This window comes from Copadichromis virginalis, linkage group LG22 (assembly GCF_057382275.1).
Source record: "Copadichromis virginalis isolate Kocher_CV1m ecotype Utaka linkage group LG22, C_Virginalis_male_GT1.1, whole genome shotgun sequence".
Classification (NCBI taxonomy): Eukaryota; Metazoa; Chordata; class Actinopteri; order Cichliformes; family Cichlidae; genus Copadichromis; species Copadichromis virginalis.
Window position 1 is genome coordinate 8,824,840 of NC_140638.1, and position 25,216 is coordinate 8,850,055.

At 39.5% G+C, this 25,216-nt stretch overlaps 1 protein-coding gene across 5 annotated transcripts in view; it reads right to left on the reverse strand.

Moving 5' to 3' along the window:
- Positions 1–209: 209 nt before the first annotated feature.
- Positions 210–25,216, reverse strand: part of atp9b (ATPase phospholipid transporting 9B) — a 47,741-nt gene continuing 22,734 nt past the window's right edge. For 2 of the 5 annotated variants that reach the window (XM_085445449.1, XM_085445453.1), the window contains 22 exons: positions 24,570–24,650; positions 22,729–22,804; positions 21,345–21,421; positions 18,366–18,526; positions 17,661–17,803; positions 15,831–15,943; positions 13,834–14,085; positions 10,261–10,422; positions 9,963–10,055; positions 8,277–8,360; positions 7,643–7,813; positions 7,072–7,170; positions 4,945–5,037; positions 4,484–4,628; positions 3,959–4,023; positions 3,589–3,744; positions 3,305–3,369; positions 3,016–3,124; positions 2,868–2,925; positions 1,767–1,970; positions 1,169–1,201; positions 210–924 (listed from right to left, as the gene is read on the reverse strand). In XM_085445449.1, the coding sequence (XP_085301575.1) occupies positions 788–924; positions 1,169–1,201; positions 1,767–1,970; positions 2,868–2,925; positions 3,016–3,124; positions 3,305–3,369; positions 3,589–3,744; positions 3,959–4,023; positions 4,484–4,628; positions 4,945–5,037; positions 7,072–7,170; positions 7,643–7,813; positions 8,277–8,360; positions 9,963–10,055; positions 10,261–10,422; positions 13,834–14,085; positions 15,831–15,943; positions 17,661–17,803; positions 18,366–18,526; positions 21,345–21,421; positions 22,729–22,804; positions 24,570–24,650 (2,577 nt within the window). In that variant the 3' untranslated portion in view covers positions 210–787. The remainder of the gene's footprint in view (positions 925–1,168; positions 1,202–1,766; positions 1,971–2,867; positions 2,926–3,015; positions 3,125–3,304; positions 3,370–3,588; positions 3,745–3,958; positions 4,024–4,483; positions 4,629–4,944; positions 5,038–7,071; positions 7,171–7,642; positions 7,814–8,276; positions 8,361–9,962; positions 10,056–10,260; positions 10,423–13,833; positions 14,086–15,830; positions 15,944–17,660; positions 17,804–18,365; positions 18,527–21,344; positions 21,422–22,728; positions 22,805–24,569; positions 24,651–25,216) is intronic. The other 3 variants (XM_085445450.1, XM_085445452.1, XM_085445451.1) reach the window with 3 other exon arrangements.

A 25,216-nucleotide genomic window follows, 5' to 3' on the forward strand; every position in this document is an offset into this window, starting at 1 on the left:
AACATGGAAACATTTAGGAGTTCTGATTCTACACTACAAAGACTACAGATTGATGTCTTAAAAATGTAAAGTTCACTTCAAAGCCAGTCCCAGGAAGCTTCGACCCTCAACACATCAACAGCATTTTCTCTCGAATGATTTTTGGTTAATGCACGTCTGTATGAGATTGAAACAGCGAGTTTTACATTAAGTCCAGTAACAATCAAAGCTGCATGTAAAGACTTTATTTACAGTAACACAAGAAACCAGTGAATCATCCTTTTCTCCCTTACTGCAGCTCAACACTGTTCAAACACACCGCCCAGCAACTGTAATTAATACCATAAATAAAATTAAAAAAAAAGGTGACACTTATAGTAAAAAAGTTTCCAAACGCCACATATAAAAATCTAAACACTGAAAGTAATGCATCTGAACTGTATAAAATGACGAGCTGATGTATTTAAATGCTTTAAAACAAACGAAGGCAGGTCGACCCCCTTTGGGAAAAAGTGGGGTCAAGTGTTTCGGGCCTTCCAAGTGCAGTCACCGCGCCTGTACCCCTCCTCTGACAGTCTTTTATTATGTGCTCAATCTTTTCAAGTAATTCCATGTATCAGTGGCAAACCCCCCCTAAAAAAAAAACCAACAACTTTCTTTCAGTTTTTTTTTTTTTTTTTTTTTTTTGATTGTTCCAGTGTTTCCTCTGTCCATCACTGAGGACCAGTGTGTACAAAAAGTGCGAAAATTACAAAGCTCATTGCTGCACAGAACTACAAACCTAACAAAAACATAATCCCAGTTTGGCTCATGAGGAGAGCTTGGAGTAGCTTGGTGGTGAAAATTTGCGCTTCAGGTATTTGATTATGTAGAGAGGAAGACAGCTGACGAGTGTGATGGCGGACACCTTCCACAGGAAAGGCCAAGTCGTGATGAAGGACGAGTCTGGGAGAAGGAAAGATAAAGACTTTATCACAGCGACATGATCGCGCTCTAAAATTATGTTGGTGATTGCGTATTGGTCAAAGCATGAAAATAAAAACTTAAACACGTGAGATGAAAACGACCCACACGACAAAATAAACCCAAGAACATAAGATGATGCAAACATACAGATGCAAGACCAGATACATAATATCAGAGACAGATGAAGGAGAAAGGGGTGTGAATTCACAGGCTGTACACCTACCAAGGAAAGCTCCCAACGACACCCTGCCTATGCCTGTTGCCGACACACAGAAGCAAAAGAAGTGCAGCAGAAACAGTGAGTGCAGTGCAAAAAGTTAGCAGTGAAGAAAGAAATAAAAATAGGACAGACAGAGAGAAGAAAAAGACTGAGGAGGGAATAAAAGCACAGAGCTGAGGGTTTAAACAACAGCGCAACACTTAGGTGCCAAGTAGTGTTACATCAAACTAAACAGAGCGGGCACAGCGAAGAAGAAGGCGGTTCCTTGAAGTACTCAGACCAATCAATACTGGACGTATCAAACCAAAAGTAAAAGCCTCACACCAACTGTTCAAGCTGTTCACAAGCAGGTTAGTTGACTATTTAGCAACTGAAAAATAGCATATTAGCATCACTCTTCATGGTTGTTCAGACTAAGGTTTTATTTTAATGAGAAAATATTCAGTAGATTAAAGTACAACAAGAAGTTCTCATACAAGCTTTCATATAACTATTTGATAGGATTTTTAAATATAAAGATATTCTATTATCTCCTGAAACCTTAAATGTTTAAAAGGTCAGTAAACCAGTAGTGAAAAACTCAGAGGAAAGGTATACCTACCAAAGTACTCGTTGAGGAAGGCGAGTGAGGCGAGGTAGCAACCCAGGCTGAAGAACTCAGCCACCACCATGAGCCAGTGCCAAGTGCGGATCGTCAGCGCCACCATCAGCAGCTCAGTCAGGATGAGCGCCGTGAAGGAGATGGCAACCACGTGAACGAACTCCGACTCAAACAGCACCAACGCGCCGTACATGAGGATGCCCCCTGGTGGCGCCAAAGGAAACATGCGGACTTTAAAAACTTTTTTGCGCGATTAGGTCTGGTCTAAGTGTCTGGGCTTAACTAAAATTACATTACTCATTATTCATTCAGGACTTGCTGTGCACCAGATCTCCCTTTAAGAAATCACGATTGTTTTCTAAAGATTAACTGGCCCAGTCTATCAGTTTCATCAACAGTGGTCTGGGACACTGAGTTAAGGATTATGGTGTCTGCAGATAAGGACTGATTCAATAACATTATTTATGAGGCTGAAGGATCCACAATGACTTCCAGTGTGTCTCACTCTTGAGTGTCCAGACACACACTCATCTTTGGGCGCCTGCTGTATCTTGATAGCCTTTCATTTTATCATAACACTACACAAATTGAGCTTAATAGCCTATAACTGATCACGTAATTGCTTTTTCATATTGGCTTAATACAGCGCATTCCACCGACTCAACGTCTGTAATAAATTATGCCCAATCAGTTCCTAATATTTTCTTCCTTTCATATTGCTTTTTTTCCCTTTCCACATACCGAGTATTGGCCTTTAATTAAAAACCTCGAGCTGTCAGGAAGTCACGCTTGAGCAAGAACATAGATCTTTCTCACTCGCTGCATGGCTTAGCGATTACAGAAATATCGATTTACTGGACAGACAAAAGCTTGCATGTAAAAGCGGATGGCAGTTGGAAACCTTAGATACTGAGAAACGGACTGTGCAAGGGTTTGAAGGGGCCCTGGGACTGTGCTACTAGACAATGCACAAATGATGAAATGGTGGCTGAAGAGTTGCTCTGACAGTTTAAAGATAGAATCACGCTGTAGATGGTTCTGCTATAACTTGAAAGTTGATTTTAGGAAGCAAATGTGAGTGAATGATAAGGAAAAACACACCTTGATAGACACTGATCAAAACCCAAATGAGGAAAGTCTTGAAAGACAATGAACGTCCCTGAAAGAGAGAAAGACATGTTGTTACTTGTTTAAATTCTAACGAAGGAAAGCTGTCAAAACCAAAGATTAAAAAAAAATGGGATTAAACCTTAGTGAGGTCCTTATAAAGCTCTGGGTAGAGCAGGGCCATTTCTGGCTTCACATCTTGGTCCAGGACCAGGGAGAATACAGGAAACATGGTGTAGATAGTCGCATACCTACACACAAAGTATAAAAAAAATAAATAAATAAAAAAAAAAGAGAAAGAAATGAGAGACGAAGACAGGAGAGGCAACAAAACTGAAGGTTATATGATCGAATACTGTAGAAGCTTGCATCAGGGTTATGCTGTTGTGAAGCTGTCCTTACACTGGCCCCATGAGACTTCAGGTACTCACCCGACCATGAGGAAACCCTGGTACAGAGGCACAGAGGCAAAGTAGAAGACGGAGGAGAAGACGGCCTGAGGACAGGACACAAAACTGGTGTCATAAAGTCACCAAATGAGGAATTTTAATGTCCCCGCTGTGGGGAATTTGTAATTTCGTTTTAACCGCAAAACAACTTTCATGATGAACTCATTAGGAACGATCAAAAGCAAAATATAGGCTCAAAATATGTAACAAGAAACATACAGCATTTGTAGTGTTTTGTCTGTGTTTTAATTTAACTATCGCTGTACCTGCATGGTGGAGATGATCATGCCCCTGTGCATGACAAACTGGCCAAGCGCTGCAGAACGCTTGTAGCTGTTCCTGCCGTGAACCATGAGCAGGCGGCCAATGTGCTTAAACTGAGTGATGGAGAAGTCTGCAGCCAGCGACGCCTGCTTCCCTTCCTATGTGAAACAAACAGAATAAAGATGCTAAGCTAAAGTAGAACAACCGTTTTCTTTTTTCTTCACATTTAAAGACATGCCACTTCGTTTTACCAGTTTTATAACTGAGGGATCTGAGTCAAGGTTTTTAGAGTTTTTATGACCAAATTAAGTTATTGGACCTAATCCAGGATAAGACACACAAGGTCTGAATGAAATGTGCAGCAGGCTTTACCTTTCCTTCAATCCCGATGCCACAGTCTGCAGCCTGGATCATACTGACATCATTTCCTCCATCACCTGCCACAAAATTACAAATTACATGATGCAGTTTCTAGAAGTAGCAGCTGGAATGGGCATTTTTAAATCAGTGAGTTTTCACTGCCATCTTGTGGACACATGCAGTAATACTCTGTCTAAGACCACATGAATCTTCCTCTAACCCAACTAAAATCAGTGATGTTAAATGGTCACATCTGGGATGGGACGGTTAAGAGACTGTGAAATTATGTGTTTTTCTCTGAAGCATTTTACAAACCAGTTCAGCTTGTATCCCAAACACGAGTATGAAATCGGTCTGGTTTAATTTGTCTGTTCACCAGAGTTTTATAAATGGTAAACACTTTCCTCTCGAAAAGATGGGGCTAAATTCACACAGATATTTTCTCCCGCTAACAGATTTTCCCAGGCTGTCCGTGGATCGTAGCCAAATGCCTTGTGGGCAAGCAGGTCTGCCGCCCCTATATCTGTCAACACTTACCTATGGCGCAGGTTCTGTTGGCTGTGTGCTGTTGGAGGAGTCTGACGATTTGAGCTTTCTGAGTTGGAGAGCAGCGACAGCAGACCACCGCCGGACACTGACACGCCAGCTCCACAAACTCGTGTTCATAGTACCTCAGACACACCTGTAGCACCACAAAGGAAGTAGCATACATTTAAAAAAAACTAACAAAAAAACCAAAAAAAACCCAAAGGTTGTGTGACATAAATTAACTTGTTGACCAGAAAACACAGTGAAAATGTTAAATTCCTGCTTAACTTCATTTTTTTTTTTTTTTTTTTTTTTTTTTAAAATTCAGCTCACTGTTCCAGTTGTTTTTATTATCTTTCCCTCTCCAACTCCTCCACTTCTTGGGTGAACTCCAAAGTGTTCGTTTTGGCTAAGAAGTACACCCTCAACATCATCGGCTGTGCAAGCGTCACTGCACTGCGCTGTAGTACCTCTAAGGAGTCTCCTGAGATGACCAGAGCACAGTCATGTTTCCTTCTGAAGGCGTTCAGCTCCAGATGGGCCTCTCCTCTGTTTGAGACCTGCTTGAGAGCCACACAATACAATTATCCACAAGATCATTTAGGCTTTTTGTTATCGCACATTTAATCTTAGTGAACAGCTATCTGTTTTGGAAAATGCAAAGTGGACAAGACTGCCATAAGCTTTCCATTTACTCTTTGAAGTTTACTTATAGACACATTTCTACTAATCAGGCAGGCAGGCTTCTCTTACATGCAGGTAGACAGTCTGTATAGAGGCAAAATGCAATCGTGAAATGAAGAGCTAACATAATATATATGCTTTTAGAAAAGTGGATAGAAAAGTACCGTAATTGTCGGGCTATAAGCCGCTACTTTTTGCACCAGCTTTGAACCCTGCGGCTTTTAGTCAGGTGCGGCTTTTCTATGGATTTTCCATGATTTTTGTCATATCGTAAGACGATTTGTTTTGTTTGTTCCGCTGTTGTACGGCACTACGTTGCCTGGCGGAAGGATCGGGGTTCAAGAGTGGTATGTTAGTCACATGTCCGTCCACCAGGCAACGTAGTGCCGTACGAAGTAGCGCGAAAAACAAACTTCAAAGTAGCGCTACGCATTCAGCGGGAGGCGTGGATGACGAGCGGCGATAAACTTGCGAAAAGCAAGTTATGCCCAACTCCACCGGTGGATTCTGACAGCGTGGAAAAGTGCGAAAACATCCACGATCACCAACGGATTTTGAAGGGCTGGACTGCTGCATGATGAAGAGGACGACACCGCCACGGCCCTTCTGAGGGTGTTCGACTCTGACACTGACAACGAGGATTTCTTTGGTTTTGAAAGTGACAACGAAGGAGAGAAGCGGAGAGTGGATGACGAAGCCATCCTGAGCCTGTTCGTTTCCGACATTGGAGAAGAGGACTTTGGTGGTTTTAGAGCGCAGGAAGAAGAGAAAGATGGTGAATGACTGACTTTTCTTCTTGTTAAAGCTGTGTCACTGCACCTGAGCCTAAAAGGTAGTCCGAATCTATTTTTCTGGTGTGCTGTAGGTTACTGTTATGTACTACATGTGCAAATATGTACCCATAACTTGTTTTTCAAAATATTAATAAAAGGGGTGTGTCTCCAAACAGCAATCTCTTTCCTGACAATTCCCTTTGTGCATATTCTCTTACATATGATAAGTCAACATTGAAACACCTGCGGCTTTTAGTCAGGTGCGGCTAATGTATGTACAAAACAGGATTTTCCCCTGATTTTAGCTTGTGCGGCTAATATTCAGGTGCGCTTTGTAGTCCGGGAAATACGGTAGTTTTTAATACAGCCATACACACCTGCCCACTCCCTTAGGTCTGCCAATCAGCAGCTCTTTAAGGTGCCAAACACCAAGGGTAAATTTAGAGGTGACCGTGCTTTTGCTGTAACTGCTCCAAAGTTGTAGCATGATTGGCCCTTGCACGTTAGGCAGACCTCTGCTCTTTCTGAGTTTATAACTCTTCTTAAAACATATTTATTTGCTGAAGCCTTTGGCACATTTTAAGAGATTGACTCTATTTGTTTTACTATTTTTTCTAATTCCCTAATTTTTAACATGTTTTATTGTTTATGCTATTTGTATATGTGGTTCAGGGGGTTTGGAAGCTCATCTCGTAACCTGAAGGTTGCCGGTTCGATCCCCAGCTCTGTCTGTCCTGGTTGTTGTGTCCCTGGGCAAGACACCTACTGGTGTTGGCCAGAGGGGCCGATATGGCAGCCTCGCTTCTGTCAGTCTGCCCCAGCGCAGCTGTGGCTACAACTGTAGCTTGCCTCCACCAGTGTGTGAATGTGAGAGTGAATGAGTAGTCGAATTGTAATGTAAAGCACTTTGAGGGTCTCGAAAAGCGCTATATAAATGCAATCCATTATAATTATTATTATTACAGCGATTTAAAACAGTAGTTTTATTTTAAACTGCTTTAAAAATAAAGGTGGTATGGTAACCATAATCTCTTATCCACCCTCCCTGAAAAACTGAGTTACACCCAGAGTGTGAAGCAGCCAACTAGCCGACAGGTCCTTTTATGCAAACACTTCATGTTTTCAAATAAAACAGCGTACCGGTCTGAAGACGTGGATGTCTTGGTTCCTGGAAACCAAATGAGAGCTTTTAGCGATGCACGTAGCCGTCTCAAGCTTGTCCCCAGTCAGCATCCAGATCTGAGAAGAAAACAACATGAAGAAACACAAAGTGTTACAGAAACAGCACAAAAATGGAGTAAAATTAAACAAATAAGATCTTCAGTTATCTCCAACACTTCATGGTTAATTAACCTGAAAATACATCAAATTCTGATTAGGTGTAATATTATAGTTTTCCTGCTTTTTATCCCTCCTGAAGTAATTATTAAGCAACTTTCCTTCAAGGTATCAATATTGTTGTTTAAACATAATGTTAACAAGCAGCAAAATGAATTTTTCTTCAGTCTCAATTGAGAAAAATTAAGTTGTTTTAATCTTTTAATTATTTCTTCCACCTTTTTCTTTTACTCCCTTGCACTAACACTACCATGTCACTATTACTTTAATAGTTTTGTTGGACTGCAACAAAGTAAATAAATCAAAGTGGAGATGATCTGACGAAAAAAAAAAAAAGCATCGGTCTGGCGTCCAGTTTTATTTCTGCACCGACCTTGATGCCAGCATTTCTAAGCAGCTCCAGCGTGGGCCTGACGTCTGCTTGTAGCTGGTCTTCCACACCAGTCAGACACAGAAGCTCCATCTCTCGCTCGAGACTCTCCACCACTGCTGCGACCTTCAGGGTTCGATCGTGGATACTCAGTTTCGCTTGATTGTAGCGATTCTGCACAAAAAAAGAAGAAAGAACAAAAATAACGAATAAAATCATGAAGCGATTCAGAGCTTCAGAACCGCAAATAGTGGACACGCCTGTTATTCTCCCTTTAGAGTAGTTTGAACTGCAGAGACTACAAAAACCAATAAATGTATTTACAGGCAAACATGAAAGTGATCTGAGGATTATGATGGGTTTGTGGTTGTTTACTAATGTCAAAGAATTCCTTTTTTTTATGAGTTACTTAAACATTTGTTTCATCTACTCTTCTTTCATTATGTTGTTTATGACAGTTATATCAGTAAGTGTAAGTTAAAAGTCCAGAGGAACCACAAACTTCACCCTCAAAAATGACCGTACAGTGAAAACACATATTTAGATTTTCATTTGGAGGGCTGTCAAAGCAGACTATATTAGATTTAAAGAGGTACACATCGTTCCTTATAAACCAACAACTGATAAACCTGCATACCTCAAAGTCCTGATATTGCTCCTCAGATAAACACTTCTTCGCCACCACCAGAGTCCTCAGGCCCTCTCTGGCCATGTTCCCACACTGAAAGGAAGGAGATCAGAGATCTATTTCAGGGGTGTTTTCAGTCTCAAGTATCTTTCAAAAGCTTCATCGCTCTTGACTGAAGTAGAAGATGTTGTGTATTTACAATAAATGTTTGCGAATGTTTCCCTGAGATGAATTTCAATCAAATCTAGGGCAGATAAGTTCTTTTATTAGAGCAGCTGCTGTGCAAGTACACCATGCAGACACTACTGTCAATAACAGCATATTGTTACCAACACCAAAAGAAATCAATATTGAATAACATACCCTGTGGTGAAATTCAGAGGACACAGTAAAACAAAGGGATGGATGGCAGTTTATTTTTGATATGAAACACCAATAGGGGCAATCTGTCCACTTGATTGGTTATTGACAAGCTGAGTAACTGCAGCGCGTTGATCTGACAACGGGATATTACGGCCAACAGGACATCATTAGCACCATTGTTCAAGAATATGACATACTGTAATTACTTCAACTTTATCTAGGTCACTAATTAAATCAAAAGCTGCCCCCGGTGCTAAATGACTCAATAATGCCAATATAATTATGAACATATGCGCACAAGACCTTCGACCACCAAACTGGTGTAGGTGGCCTGTTGATCTTTTGATGAAATGTCCCCATTAATAGAGATGCCATAAGCAGCTAAGCTCTCGTATATTTGTTATTCATGTTGGTTATTTTATTACTTCACATAAGTAGAAACAAATGAGAAAAATACTGGCAGAGTTCCCACATGTGACAATGTTTAAGACTTAAACAGTAGATTCAACATGTATCATCTTTATTATAGAAAGACTACATTTAGTATACATTAAATTAACATGCCTTTTTAAGACATGAAATTGCATAATATATTTTTAAAGCAGGTGTTTTTCAGCATAACTTTTATTTATTTAGTTTGAGTTCAACAACTGTATTTAAAATCTTTTATATTTAAAGCTCCACAATCCCTTAACTATTATGTTATGAGAGAACAGCATGCGTCAACAGTTCACACAAAAATGTTTTGAGGATGCGCACAGACTGATTAGAACACGATGTTTCTTGTCCCTGCTCCAAAACCTGTAATTATGCTGTCTGCCCATCATTTTACATAGACTGTAATTACAAGTAGCCAAGAAGAAAAACTGGTTACATCAGCCCTAACTCCAATTCTGAGCCAGAGATATTGAGAATTTCGGGCAGTGACAATCTAAAAGATCTACAAATCGGGGACCTATCCGGGAGTCAGTTAAACCAGGTTCCTTCAGCATAAGCAAAGTTATATTCAAGACCTTTTTAATGGTGTTTAGAATGAAACTGAATCTTAGAAAGACCAATCAGGTAACAGTCTTTATCTGGCACTAGCTGAGGCACTAATTTGACAAACTGCACCAATCCAAGCGTGCTGCCTTATAGTAACCGTGTGCAAACACATGGAACACTTAAGAGTGCAGGAATAGTGTCACCGACTCACTGTTGTGATTCTCATCCTGAACCAAAATTTGGTTAAGACTAACTTTAATGGAATTTGCGCTTCTTTGATCCAGTTCTGTCCAAACTATATTTACAGGAAGTATCCAGTAAAATCTTTAATATGACTCAAATTTGTACCTCTTCTTCCAACCAGTCGTTATACTGGACGATGCTCGCCATGGCAACATCAGCACCCTTCATGTAGAAAGTGATATCCCCCGTTGACTCCTCCTAAATAGTTGGAAAATAAAAATAGCTACGTTTCTTCTAAATTTGAAGGCATTACTGTGGAAACTAAGCTAAACAGAAGCAACAATAAACAGAATTACAAGATTAGGTTCAAACCTATCTTAAAAATTAGCCCTCATTATGTGCAGGAATAACAGAAACAGGCATGACTCAGACCACACAACAAGGAGGATATCATTATACACACCCGAACAATGATGCCCATCCTTTTGCTCTCAGAGGTGAAGGGGAAGATCTGCAGGATGTAAAAGGAGAGAATCTGTCCAGAGGGAGTCTTCAGCTGCAGGGAGGTCAGGTCTCTGTTCACCAGGGTCAAACCAACGCTTTCTGTCCACCGCACCAGCGCCACCTGAGGAAGATTCGATGCTTTGACTTTAATAAAACAGCAGACAAGATATACTTGTTCACAATGTTTGAGGATCAAATTAAAATACTTAAAATCTTTATTTTAGGATGAATGTTTACTAAAACTAACAGGTTAATGAGAAAATCACTTTATGTAGGAAAGAAAATGATGAAAGTTGACAACATGTAAGCTGATTAAATGTACTTTCACATGCACTTAAAGGATGAGAGTGTGTTACGGCATCTCCAGAGCTGCTGAGCTCTTCCCATTCAGCTCCACATAAGTGTTTTTCTGTTTCTCTTTCCTCTTTTTCCCCTCAGCAGGAACTGCGGCCCCCGAGTGAGTGTTCAGCTGCACACGACTCAATCCTCAATGGGTTCATTTTCAATTTGCTCACTCAAAGGTTGTTATTATACTCCGACCTACAAATTAGAACTTCCTGTTAATACCCCATCATTTCTCCTGCTCCCCCTTTGAGCTCCGTAAAAAGGCTGCCTATATTTACTTAACACACATCTGTGTGCCATTATCCTGTGTGTGTGTTCACATAGCTGCACATGGACACACATGAATTGACACACAACATGTGCTGACATTAAACAGAGTCCTTTTAATCTACTTTATCAGCTCTACAAAAACTATTTAAAGCTTTGTCAACTTTGATACAAATTGCATGTGATTCAAACTGCGTGTGTTACAACATTACTAAAAAAAACGACTGCTGCTGACTAGTTTACTGCAATGGCAGACGTTCTTAAACAACACGATCAATCATTTCAACTGTGTTCACTGTGTTTTAGCAGCCATGTAAATCACAATAGCGGCAAGTGGACTCTTAACAGTTAAATTCTTTTTTCTGCTGTAATGTCACTGGTAACATAAAAGGGTGCACCCTGAAGAGCTCAATTTATTTTGGGATCATTTGACACACTTTAGATTTGAAAGAGTATCTCAAGACAGAGCAGAAATTGTGCATCTGGATTCATGAGAAACTTCTGTTGGTAACTTGTTTATCCCAAATACAAAACTATAAATCGTCTAGTTTGCGTCTTCTTTTTGCATTTGAGTAAAAGTTCTTGCATAACCAGTTTAACAAACCTTCACAGCCGTCCTGCTATTTGTACACATTTTTAACTGTTATTGATAAGCACACAGGGACACATGCAAACTTAACGGGAAGGAAAAGTATATTTACTTGATTATCATTGTGGTGTAATCGACACCATTTAATTAGCGAGGAAGCATTGCAGTTTGGTGATTTTAGAACTGAATGAATTGAACCTAAATTCTTTTTTTTGTAACTTTGGAAATTGGATTTACCTGAGAATCTGCAAAGCTAAATTAAAAAGCAATGTCCCAGCATGTTCATATTGTTTACATAATGTATCTCACCTTTTTTTGACACAGAGTTATCTTCACAAAGCTTTTGATTTTAGCTCCAAATAAAAATTATCAACACTATGACAGAGTCTAAGAAGTCAAATATTAATAGCCAGTGACCACCAGCTCAGCTGCTTTTCAACTGCAGGAACTGAATGGATCCAACCTGGTGTTTCCCATGACATGAATCTTAGGGAGAATTTCACAAAGATTTCTCTTTTTCTTGGCTTTTCAACAGAATTTTGCAAACTTGGAAGGATCAGGCACTATCAAATTGACGTGCCTTGCATGTATGCCATTAAAAAGGAAGTAGCAAAGAAATATTTTTTATAAAGGAGAATATTAAATGTGAAATAGCAGCTGCTGCAATGCTTTTCTTTTCTTGCATTGGAGATGAAGTGACACAATTTTCCTGATCTTAATGACAGCTGAACAATAATTGTCAAACTTCTCAATCCAGAAAGACCAAGTGTGTAATTTAATACGAGCTCCTGAAAGGTGACAAAATGTAGGAAAGAAAAAAAAAGCCACACACATTTAAAGGCTACACTCAAATATTTTTTTCTAATCAGACCACAGGTCGGACGACCTTTGTTCTGATCCCAGTAGCTTCCACTTTATGACTGCTTATGATATCCGAAATGATGAGCGGGCCAAACAAACTAAGAGAAGTATAGCGGCTGAGATCGGATGCTGCATTCAATGAGACGAAGGATTCAAAAGAAGAGGGAAATGAAAGACAGAGAAAGAACAAAGGAGAGAGTGAAAGGGGAAGGGAGAGTTCTACCAACAATCACAGATCTACACCTCTCATCCTCCCAGTGAGAAAATTAAATATTGATCAATCCAAGCAGTGTGAGACAATAGAGGGAGGAGAGACAGAGCAGAAAGAGGGGATATAAATAAATATACCCATCAACTTGGAGGGAGGTAGTGCAGGTAAAACAGAAAAATTAGATTTATCTTTTAATACGCTTTTATCTTTATTTTGATTGCCAAAGGTGGCAGGGGGTAAAAAGAAACTCTGCCAGTCTCACATAGGCTTTACGAACCTTCACATGTCAGTGGTGATAAACATGCCAATAATGCTGCAGTGGGCCTTTAAGGGTAGATTAACTCCCCTCCAATCTGCATTAAACTACTGTTAAAAAAAACAAAACAAAACAAAAGCCTGACTTTTTTTGTCGTTTTCCTTCTGTGTTTTATGTGTTCTCCATGTAATCCAGCTCTCGTGTTACATGGAGAAAGGAAACACTGAGGATCCTCGTGGGGACCGGGCTGCATTCTTCCTTCAGTTACAGCAGTAAATTCTCAGGCAGCTAATATAGACAATTAAAAAGCTTAACCTCTAAAAAGAGTTCATGACCTTTGACTTTCTGCCAGTGAAATGATAATTATGACTAAGCAGGATTATTTAGGATGGCTAATAAATGACACAGAAAGAGATTAGAAATATTTTTACAATGAGTGTTTCAAAAGCAAAATCTCCCTTTTCCGCATCCTTTTGTTTAGTATATACATGTTTTCTCCTACAAAAATATTAAAAGGTGCTAAAATAAAGATTTAAGCTGACTTTAAAATATATTATGGGTTTTTCCAAAGACTCTGAATGAGCTGGGAATCACCCAGAAATGTCACTCATGACAAGGGCGGTATTGTGACAATTTGTCACACACAGATTATTTAAACACATCTGTGTGACTGTAGAAAAAATGGACTCTAAAAGGTAAAGAAAATAATTTTATGTAGTGCACTGTAATGTGTTCAATTCAGACAGTTATTCAATCTTAACAATGTGCTGATTTAATTCATTAGCTTTCTATTTTACGTTCCCTGCCAGCTTCCAACTCCAAATGTAATCTGCATCACAACAAGTTAACCTCTGTTAACCCAAAGTAGTCATAAAATATTGTTTTTGACAAGTGAGGAAAACTGTGACCCACCCAAATTAGATAAGTTTGCTAAATACGAGGTGGAAATAGAGCTATAATCTAATCTTTGACGACCAGGATAACCACTGTGCTTTATATCTACCTCATCTGGGCTGGAGGCTTGATACGTGCGGTTGTCATCACTGAAGTCCTGGTCGGCTTCTGCAGATTCAGTCTCCCCGTTTACTCCGGCATGCGACTCGTACACCGGTGTGACGTTGTGGCACAGGGCGATGGCTTTCACGGCCTCGTGGATCCGGCTGCTAACGCTCTTACGAACCTTTGGGCCTGATGCCTGGGTCTTCCGCGATGGCGTGGCACCAGTGGCACTACCACTGGATGGCTGGGAAGTTGCCTGAAGTAAGAACAAACAGTCTGCAGCTGACAACAGTTTCTGTCCAGACTTGTATTAAATATTTAGTTTTTTAAAAGAACTTTATAGATTTGGGCTCGGCTGTTCCTGTGTTATGGCACTGAGTAAAGGAACAATGGCCAGCATAGTGTTGCACAGTTACATGAACCTTTGAGCTGTTGTATACAAAATGTCATCACTTTATCCTTTTAAACATTTTTGTGAAATATTGAAATATCCATGTGAATTCATGAGTTATGGCTAAAAATGTGTTTGCAAGGTACCAGATCCAGTGCCTAAAAGAACTGAATCTGGAGTATATTTATATATATTTATCCCTGCAGACACAGTAAGAAACAGCTAGTTCTTATCAATCTGACACACCTGTTCAAGCTAGATGACACAGCGAGGAGAGGACTGCAGCATAGTCTCTATCTTGTTATATTTGGTTTGAGGGCTTTTACATTTTCATCTCTTTTGACAAGAACCATCAGTTTAAGTGTGCGATTACTGAGCATGACAACAGTCCACAGAGCCAGCTGTAGTTGACAGGAGGACTGCACTCTACTGAGCATTAGACTTTGGTTTATTATTAGACTTGACTCCTGCTGAGCAGAGAAAGGGGCTGACAGGAGTACAGTAAGTACACAAACTTTATCTAAAGGGACTGAAAGATCTACAGGCAGAGATTATTATGCCATTCAGCCAGATAAACACAGTGTCACAGATATAAATGGAGGATTTCTTCTAAATGTACAACAGATACTTGTAGGCAAAAGTTGTGATTAAATTAAGACCTTTAGGTGGGGTTTTTTTAGACTATATTATAAATGATCCTCTTTAAATTTTACACATCACTGTGACAGTACAGTACAGAAAAAAGTATTGTATAGCACAAATGAGAGAGGCACTGCTGATCAGCACTGCTTCAGCTGTCCTGCGCTAAAAAGACTAGTCATTTTTCATTAGCTGAGATTAGACATAAGGGTGCGGGGCAGATGGTTTCAGCCTCGACCAGCTGTTTGGAGCTGGCTGAGAGCGAACAATATCATTCTGTCAAGACTGCAGCCAGATCTGAGCCACCCAGTGAGGAAACACTTGCTTACAGTACAGGGAGTCTCTCAGGGACGCCGCATGATGAATGGACAATATGGGCTTCTTTCCTGGAAAACTTATTCTTAGCTCAATATAAAAATTGATTAAACTGATCCGCAGAGAGGGGCAGGAATAAGCGGGAAAACACTGAGGGAAAAAAAGTATTAATTTTAACTGGATACGCGCCCATGCTGGGCACAAATTTTCAAAAGTCAAGTAAATTGTGTACCCAGTGTCTATCGTTAGGCATATGTGTTATAGTTTTAAAGTAATACTGAGCGAACACTCACACTAAACAATCATTATTCTGAAATTTACAAAAGAAAAAAAAAGAAAAAAAAAGTCTTTTTTCATAATATGGATGCTAAAAAAATTAGTGCTAAAAATTTTTACATAGATTTTATTTTTAGTGAATTAAAATATTGGATGTTATTTTCATATACACAAATACACTCACACCAATTAATGCACACAAACAAATCAGCATGGAGGTGAGCTGAAGGCAACCAGACTTCTTTTTTAGGTTCATGAAGAGATTTTACCTCCAATCCAAAAGGCTTAAAAGTCCAGATGCCTTTAACTCTGGTGCTTAAGACATACACAGACTAACAGTAGCTGGGTTTTCTCAACCACACGTCATTAAGGTTGCTCACCTGTGCGTATGACTGGACTATATGGCTTTGGATCTCATCCATGGTGTCTGTGCCATAGGATACTGTTCCCAGGTGGAGTCGCTTGAATATCATTTCGTTTTGTGTCAGAGTGCCTGCAGTTCAGAAGATTATTTAGACATTACCATATAAAACAAACAGAACATCCACAGCACCTGAATCACAATTCAACAAACTCTCAAAAGATAATGTTTAAGACCCATCGCAAGTGTAGAATATCAGTACTGTGTTTACTATCATTATGTCATGTGTTTTAACAAGACAAGACATAAATAACATTTTCGGTACAAATCCGCAGTCTTTGTTATTGCTGGTCACAACTGTGATGAAATCCTCCCTGAGAGAAACTGAGCAGCTCCTAATTTGGCATCTCTGAACTCCAGCTTCTTGTATCATCTTACATATACACAGATACCCATCAAGCTACAACAGTATCAGATGCCTTATTTATTGTGCAAGCTCTAATCGCTTCCCAAAATTAATAGCTAAAATCGTCCTTGCTTTAAATGTGCAAGCAATCCCCTTCAAGGTTGACACCTTGTGCTCCCAGCCATCCTGCAAAGTTTGGATCACCACCTAGATCTCCAGAGGCAGGTCTGTGACTACAGCACAGAAAACAATCTGTTTATTTGACTATGCTTCTAAGAACCTTATGTTAGGTTTGTGCTCTATATAAATAAACCATGTCTCCACCTTATATCATCCAGAGTTTCTTATTACACAACTGTATACAATAGCAAAATTAAGAGAAATTCAGCCTTTCTGAAAGCTCTCTCACACACACACACACACACACACACACACACACACACACACACACAGCGGTCGTCTTCATAAGACCGTTTCCAATATATCATGGGACCTGCAGGGTAGTGCATTTGCCTTCTCACTGACCTAATCAGTACCAGTATGGACTGCGTGTCCTTTCTAACTATCAGACAAGACTGCATACAAAAAGACTGAGTGAATGTTCAGACACTAAAAGCAAAAGAAAAAAGAAAAATCCTTGAAAATGGGGGCAATGGCCTTGTTTAATGGATGTTGGTTGCCAGAACGTGTGCTGATAGAGCGTAAAGCTGATTAGAGGGCATCTAACTTCCAAAAACATTAGAGGCACAGAGTTAACCAATTCTAATGGATTGATTGTTTGTTCTTTTTTCCATGTACTTTAACTACCAACCTGGATAAATAGGCTCTAAAGCTAATCTATTCCTACCTAGATCAGTGGGGGAAGACAAAGAAGCATATTAGGACCCCAGCAGGAGTTTATCACTCTGACACACCGTCTAGAATTAGAAAAGAGCAGCCATTTGTTTATTAGTGAAACACGCCACAATAGGGAAATAAGAAAACTTGAGGACTCCTGAGAAGCACCTGAAAACGCTGGATTTTTCCTCAGTTCTCCGTTTTAACTCACACATGCCCACAGTGTCAAATGTTTCTACTTCAGTTATCATCAAATGTGCTTAATTCATAAAGGAAAAATTAATGTGGCTGCATTAAAGACTCATTCTCAGTTTTTTTTGTTTTTCCTTTTGGTTAATGTGCTTTGATCAGGTAACATCACTTTCTAATCTGCAAGTAGGGATCTAGACACCTTAAAAATGTTAACATTAAAAACCCATAAATGCTATAATACACACGTGTCACACACTTTGTGTAGACCTTCCACCTTCTTTGATGGTATGATAAGGCTTCCACAGTCTCTCCCATTTGAAGATGCACAGCCTAAACCAGCATTCAAATCATTTCTCCTCTTGAAGCAAATAATTTCAGTCAAACTCGGATTGTCAGTAAAATCTTAAACACTACCTGTCTTGTCTGTCAGCAGATAGACAAGCCGGCCCAGTTCCTCGGGGATGGTGCTGGTCCTCACAACAGTGCCGGGGATGTTTTCATCTTTCATTATCATCCAACCGTAGGCCGACTTTCCCATGTCCAAGTTTACACGCAAACTAAACAAAAAAAAAAACGAAATTAAATAAAATGACTGTAACCCACCACCAGTAAAACAACAAAACTGTATTAAAGACCAAATAAAAAGAAAAAATGGCTACAAAAAAAAAAAAAAAAGAAAAGAAAAGAGAAAGAAAAAGAAAAAAGGGGGAAAACAGATTAAGAGTTTTAAGAGTATCTTTGTCTCACCAGTCACAGTAAGGCTACATAAACTAAGAAATAAGAAAACACTGGCTAATTCTTTTTTCTTCTTAAATAACTTGTCCTTTTGTCCACTGTTCACTGGTTTTAGTAAACCTTAACTGAAATAAAAAGAGAATACTTTGAATTCAACAACTGAAGCAAAATAAATTCAACATAAAAAAAATCTATTTAACGTTGAACACAAAGATTTGATAGGAAATCTGTTTTGAATGTACTGTAAGATCAAGCTTCAAAATATTATTTTTTCTAAAATAATATTATTAAAAATAATATCATCATTATATCTATTTTGGTAAGAACATTTACACCTGCCAGTGTGGGAGGATCGACATCTGAGGTTTGTATTTGAGACTGTACCTGATGGGGATGATGTAGGAGAAAAGCACAACAAATCGGAAGAGATTGCGGAACCAAGGACCCACAAACCCTTGCAGTGCAACCATCACCACAGAGAGAACCACCTGGGCCAGGAACAGGGCTTTGGTGAGACGGTTCAGCTCCAGGTCCAGCAGGCCAACCTTTGGGGAAAAGATAGACGTCAAAATGGGCCGATTACAACATAGCTGTCATGCTTCATCGATTAGAGAGTAATTTCTGTAAAATCTGATTAAGTGTGGCATTTGTTTTTAGCAATTTTTCTCTAATGTAGGACACTTTTTCAATTAACTTGAAATACAAAGCCAGATAAAACATCTTATTCCTTTTCTGGCAACTTAAAAAGAAAAGAAAAGGGTCTTTGCTACTTTCCCATCTGCTACCAAAACCTTACAATATGCGACACATGGGCAAAAACAAAGCCAATCAAACTCTCAGCTGCAGGATTTTAACATGCAAACTGTGTATACAGCATAAGTAAGTTTATTGGTGCTGCCACTTTGTGCTAAACTTCAAATTGCATTATTGTCATGCTGAAGTATTGTCTTTCAGTGCAACAAATAGAAGGTCAAAAGGCCTCAAAAACAGAGAAAGTTCCCATATTGAGATGGCTCTCAAGAAAAACAGACAAAAAAGGGGGTCAGAATTGTCTTTTATTTTTCGAGTGTATCTCCCAGCCAATGAAGCATGTGGGAAAAAGATGTCAAATAAAGAAGCGCCCTTCCCCTTTCTGGCAGTGCTCGCAGCAAAGCCCTGTACACAGAGGGCTTTCATCTGACGCACCACGCTTACAAAAACAGCAGAACATAACATCTCTCCTCTCTCAAATAAAGGAACTGCTCTGAAAAGGAGGGGAGGGGGCAGGCATATATAAAAAGCAGCAAAATTCCTCCACTGCCTAAACCCCCACCAAAACCATTCCCCTGAGGACTGGGAGAGCTGGGAGACCAGTGTGACTGATTTATCAGTTGGTGTTAAACTCCCAGTAGCAGAGTGGGGAAAGGGGAAGGGGTCCGAGTGAGCGGGTGGGCATCTCCCCACCCCAGTGCCTCACTACATGGTTCATGGTTGAGCTATTGAGAAAAATAGCGGGTTTGGGTGGATTAAAATGAAGAAAAATTAAGACAGAGAGAACAGTGCACGCCTGAAAAGCAAAGGATCGCCTTCTGCTTGAACAATGGCTAGTCTAAATTTTCCAAGCCTTGCCGGGGATCAGATGAAGTCATTATTCATTCAGTCAAGGGGGGAAAAAGGACTCAATTACCTCAACCTAAAGATGCTATCAATGAATAAAAGTGCATATTTTACTCCATTCATCTCCAAGCCATTAAAACTGAAAGGAATGATTCGATCTGCCTGTGTGGCTTGTATTTTAGCATGTGTGTGAAATCTGATGACGGACTGCAGACGTGGGACATGAATATTCATGAAATTAAACCCAAAGAATATCAGAGCTTCAGTCTTAGTGAACGGTTAAAGCTTAGAAATCTGGCCAAGAAGAAAGTCAAGAAAAATAAAATTGATCTTTGAGAAATTAGTAAACAAGTTTAGGTTTCTATTTTTCCAGAGCAACTCGCCCTGAGAAACACACGAGGAGAGCTGAGTATTGGAACTTGGATATAAACTTCAAAGAATCCTTATTGAGAAGTGGCCTCTTGTCAAATGACAATGTTCTCCCTCTTTACTCAGACAGGAGTTTGTAACTATACTGCAACAAAGGGTGAATCTACGCCTGACGTCCTGTCAGATTGATCAAGCGCGGGCATCGTCCTGGTCGGTGTCACAACAGATTATATGAGACCAAAACGTTCTTGTGACTTTAGCCGCACTGTATCGACTTTCTCCCCCAATCTCCAGTCTCCATATTGGCACTTCTGACATCATCTCCTTGAAATATTGAATTCCTCTCAGCTGTCAGGCTTACACAAAACACTGGCCGGCTGTTCGACCGGCCACATCAGCGTTCTAAATAAAAGACACTGGTGTCAAAATGGTGCTGCAGCAGGACGGGGTTATGTTATGCCACGGAGAGCTTTAGTAGGTGACAGCTGGAAGTGACAACTTTGTGTGTTAAAGTCACTGCATGGTAGATTCAGTTTAGCTAGAAAAGGAAAAAACAAAAAAAAAACCTCTGAGATCTTGTTTATTGCTGCCTCTATCAGATGACCTCTGTCTATCTAGCCAAAACATCTTCCAGGTAAAATCGTATATTTAGCATAAAATTATTCACTTCAATCCGGAGACAAAACGCTCAATGGGGATTCTATGAGATTAACTTGGTGTTGAAAATGTCATTTAAATCCTCAGTTAGTTAATTTCCCTTTTGGTTAATTAGCAAATGGTACTGACCTTTCGCGCTGACAGGCCCAACTTTATCTAGAAAGTCAAGGTTAAAAAACCACCTTGTCGTAGTGATTGATTAGTGATCAGAGGTGAGAGGGAACGAGATGGCATGAGGAGAATTTGGGATAGAAGATACTTTGTTTGAGGTGATTTATCCACTAGAGCTTTTAAACGTTTATGATGGAAACACCACAAGGGGACTCCATGTTTCTGAGTTATACCTTGCAAGCTGGTTTAAAACCTATAGAGGATATGCTTACAAGAACATTTTATTTTGTCCAAAATTCTGCTGACATCAGCAATGTGACTTTAAAAACAGCCAAAATAAATCATTATTTGATACAATACAGAAGCACTTAAAACAAAACTAGATCCAGTGTAAAAAATTATGATTGTTTCTTCTGCCGTTTGTCTTCATTTTAGTGAGGTAACTAAATCAAATGGGGGAAACAGGAGGATCTTAAGCAAATTTCAGACATTTTTAACAATTAAGCGTTAATTGTAACAGTTTAAATATTTATAATTATATTTCTAGTATACCACTTGACATTATTTGTATAGGAAACTAGAAAAAAAACCTTAGATTCAAAGCTACAAAAAACAAAAAAAAGCATTCACCTTGTTCTTGGCATAGGACGTGTTCAGTACGCTTCTGGTCTCTTTGCCTGTGTAGATCACCACCCCTATCACCGTGCCTGCCAAAGATAGAGACAAGGAAAGTAATGCTGCTCATTAACTGAACCTCACCCCCACCATCTCACACGCACACGGACACACAAACACGCACACAACACACACAAATATGCATGCACACACTCATCTTGGTCAAGTAAGACGAACTGCATGAGAGGAAACACAATAAGGCTGAGCTGAGGCAGTTTTGTCTCATTGCCACTCAAGCCAACAGACAGGAGTTTAATACGCTTAGACACTCGGGGCCTTCAGCCACCCTATGGAAGCTCATAAAAGCTGATCAATACGCTGCCATCTTTATTTGCCAATTCATTACAGTGGCCTTATTAAAAAGGATTAATGAGTCATTAATATTAAATGAGCCTAATGGCAGAGCAAAGACACTAATAAACCTAAATACAGGCTCTGAAATCCCCAAACTATAAAAAAATGGCAAGAAAGTTACAAATGGATAAAAAAAACAAAACAAGGAAAGTAAAGTGCAGGCACAACAGAGACCAGCAGCCACAGGATCAGAGGAGAAAGGTGATGAATTGCTCCTGTTGACTTCTAACTCCAGAAATATTGAGCGGTGTGACAAATGGTCTGTGTGGCTCAGCATGCAGAGGGGCTTCAATCTGAATATGCGAGCAACTAATTCTCCTGTCACAGCTGGACTGAGGCCCGTAACCGTGTGAATACACAGTGATCTGGGCCAGATCAAACGCCCTGAACGCTACTGTAGAGGAGAGAGGTGTCTGTCAGGAAGAGTCTTGTGAGGGACAATGACATTTCTAAGCAGAGATGATGTAACGAGTCTAAGTCAGGCTTTCTGTGCCACTGTGTGTGTTTGCTCTTCTGGTCAAGGTCAGGCCAGAGGGGAGAGCAACACCACAGATCAATGCTGTGGCCATCACTGGGAGCGTCACAAACACTCTCAACTGACACAACCATTTCTGCCAGAATGGCTTGGCTGAACTGAAGGAGGACCACCTCCATCGTGGGTTTTATTAAGCAAATATCTATTAAATCAAACCGATTGCTCAAGGTTTAAACCCATGAATTCTCTTTGCAAAACTTGAGCACTGCACTCAGGAAGTGTGAGCAACAAATTTAGAAAATGCATAAAATAAGAGTCAGTGCATGTTTCTGAAAACATTTACACAGACATGCATTCACATCTTTAGGTTGATGTTTAGCAATAATAAAAAGTGTCAGAAGGTGAAATTAAACTGGAGGTTTTTAAAAAAAACATCCAGACAAGCAATATATTTGTGATTCACTTCAATTTAAAAAAATGAAAAGGCTACAATAGCTTTCATTTACTTACCAGATGCAACTACGGTGCTGGCCCAAAGAGTGTTTTCAATGCTGAGACTCTCATGGATCTGTGGGTCCGTGTCTTCCTGCAAATAAACAAATTGGCATAATTAGGACTTTAAATAACTTAACTGGTGGTTTGAAATGAAATTATATTTAGATACAAATTAAATTCTACATATTACTAGTACAAACTTAATATGCTTTTTGTTTCTTCCTTTTTGTGACACTTTGTTGTGTGTGAGAAAAAACAAAGCAAACAAGAATCCTAAGACATGGAAAACTTCAACCAAAGAAGCTTCGAGCTTCAAAGAAATACCTCGACGCAGTGAATTTATTTCTGCAATTAGCCACCTTCTAATTAGTATTTCTCAGTGTGGCCCTCAGGCAAACAAACACAAAAGTAGCACCACAGATGAATTTCACTCCAGTGACTTTAATAGTAAAAGACAATTTACTGCAGTTAAACATTTTATTCTCACCAAAAATAAAATAATGAAGACAAATTTTATTTCAACTTTTACAAACTGTAAAAAACATTAATCTGATTTCTAATAATTGAAATCTTTATTTTGTTTTGTGCAAGAGGCTCTAAGATCACCACTTTATTTTTTAATAACAATAATGATCTTAGCTTTATTACATAAAAGTGTGTACTATCTGATAACCATTATTTAATAAAATTGCAATGAAAAAACTACATTTCCCAATTGATTGATAGATTTTTTGACAATAATTAAAAGGAAAAAGCTGAAAAGTTTGTTTGGACAGAACAGAAATGGTTAAGAGACCCCAGCTCAGACGGTGCATAGTTTGACCAGGATGGCTGAGCTCTGCTGTGCCATTAATTTTCTCAAGCACCCTGCACAGTTGTGCCGACTATAGCAATACAGTAGTCCTCTTACCTATACTTTCACTAGATTTGGCATGGCGATAGAGGCTCCTTTAAAAAAAAACAGTATAGAGTGTTCAAGTAGATGAGATTTTAGTGATAAATAAGCCCCTTGAGAGCCTCTTGTTTCACCCTCCCCGTTTCACCCTTCTCTCTTAAATAAAGACAAATGCTGAAAATGGCTTGAGTCAGGAGTGCAGAGTCAAGGCTCCAGTTTCGGCTCAAATTGCCTGCCCGATATGATAATTATGATACCTAAGCACCCACATCCTGTCAATCCACTCAAACATGGGAAGAGGTGCATGAAAAATAAATGGCAGTTTGCAGAATGCTTGACCGCTCTGACATTGGCATCACAGTACGGTGTTCATAACTGCAGAGGGTCTCAATGAAGACCACAGAAACAAAGCCACTATATCCGTCTCAGGAAAAAAAAAGAAAAAAGAAAGAAACTCTCATAAATAGGTAAGTTCATTTGCTGCGGATCTGTGGGAACCCATTTTTTTCCCATCCTGCTCAGACTAAAAGCACACGCTATGCAAAGGAAGGCCGTGGAGGATGAATGAGCGCAGGAAGTGCTCGCTCACTAAGCCTGGTGTGTGGCCAAGAGTGAAGACGGACCACAAAGCCCCCCTTTGTACTGGAGCTCTCCTCTATGTGGGGGCTGCGCTAATCTGCTATTAATAAAAAAAAAAAAAAAAAGGAAAAAAAAAAATCACTGAGCAACAAGCAAGACAGGATGGATAGAGCTGGAGCTGCAAGAACCTGCCTGTGATGTAAGAGGCATGCCTGCTGGAGATAACAACAGGCCCAGATGGACACACAAGCCCCTATTGTTGTCACTTGTCAACACATTGCGGTGATACACATCTTCTATGTCAATCCACGTTCTATAGAAAAATCTGCATTTCTTTGAGATTTGTTTTACAGGTTATAAATATGTCAACGAGCTACTGTACCCTTGTGAAATTCCCCTCGAAACTGTGGATGTCCAGCTGAGGCTTCTGGGCGTAGACGTAGGCGCTGATAGAGAAGAGATCCTGAGACAAGAAGACACGACAGAGGTGCCATTTAATTAGTTTGAAAATGAGACACAGCCTCATTTAACTAGGTTATATGAGTGAGCAATTCTTCTGAAAACTACAAATGGAAAAGAGACCAGCTGTTTTCAAGGGAGAGTAAAAACTGTGTTAGCATTTCAGTATTTTACAGTCTGTTGCACGCAAACTAAACACCTTATTTGGAAGTGAAAATATGTTAGAAAAATATACTTTAAATTTGAAAATAAAAGCCTCACTAATTCCTATTAGAGCAGAATAATTGGATATTGCAGCAAATATTGTTTAAAATAACATTGCTGGAACTTAAGTCTTAGTTAATATATATGTGATGTACTATAAAGCGTGTTGTGTAATAATAACTTTAGCACAGTTGCTCAAATAAATAAGACCGATCTTGCTACACGAGCAAAACCTTTAGTATGATCTTTTGTTTCTTTGGCAAGATTTAGTAAAACAAACAGAGAATCAACAGAGTCAATGAAGGGAGTACTAAGATAACAGCACTTCCATAAATGTAGGATCTGGCTTCTTAACAAAAGAAGGAA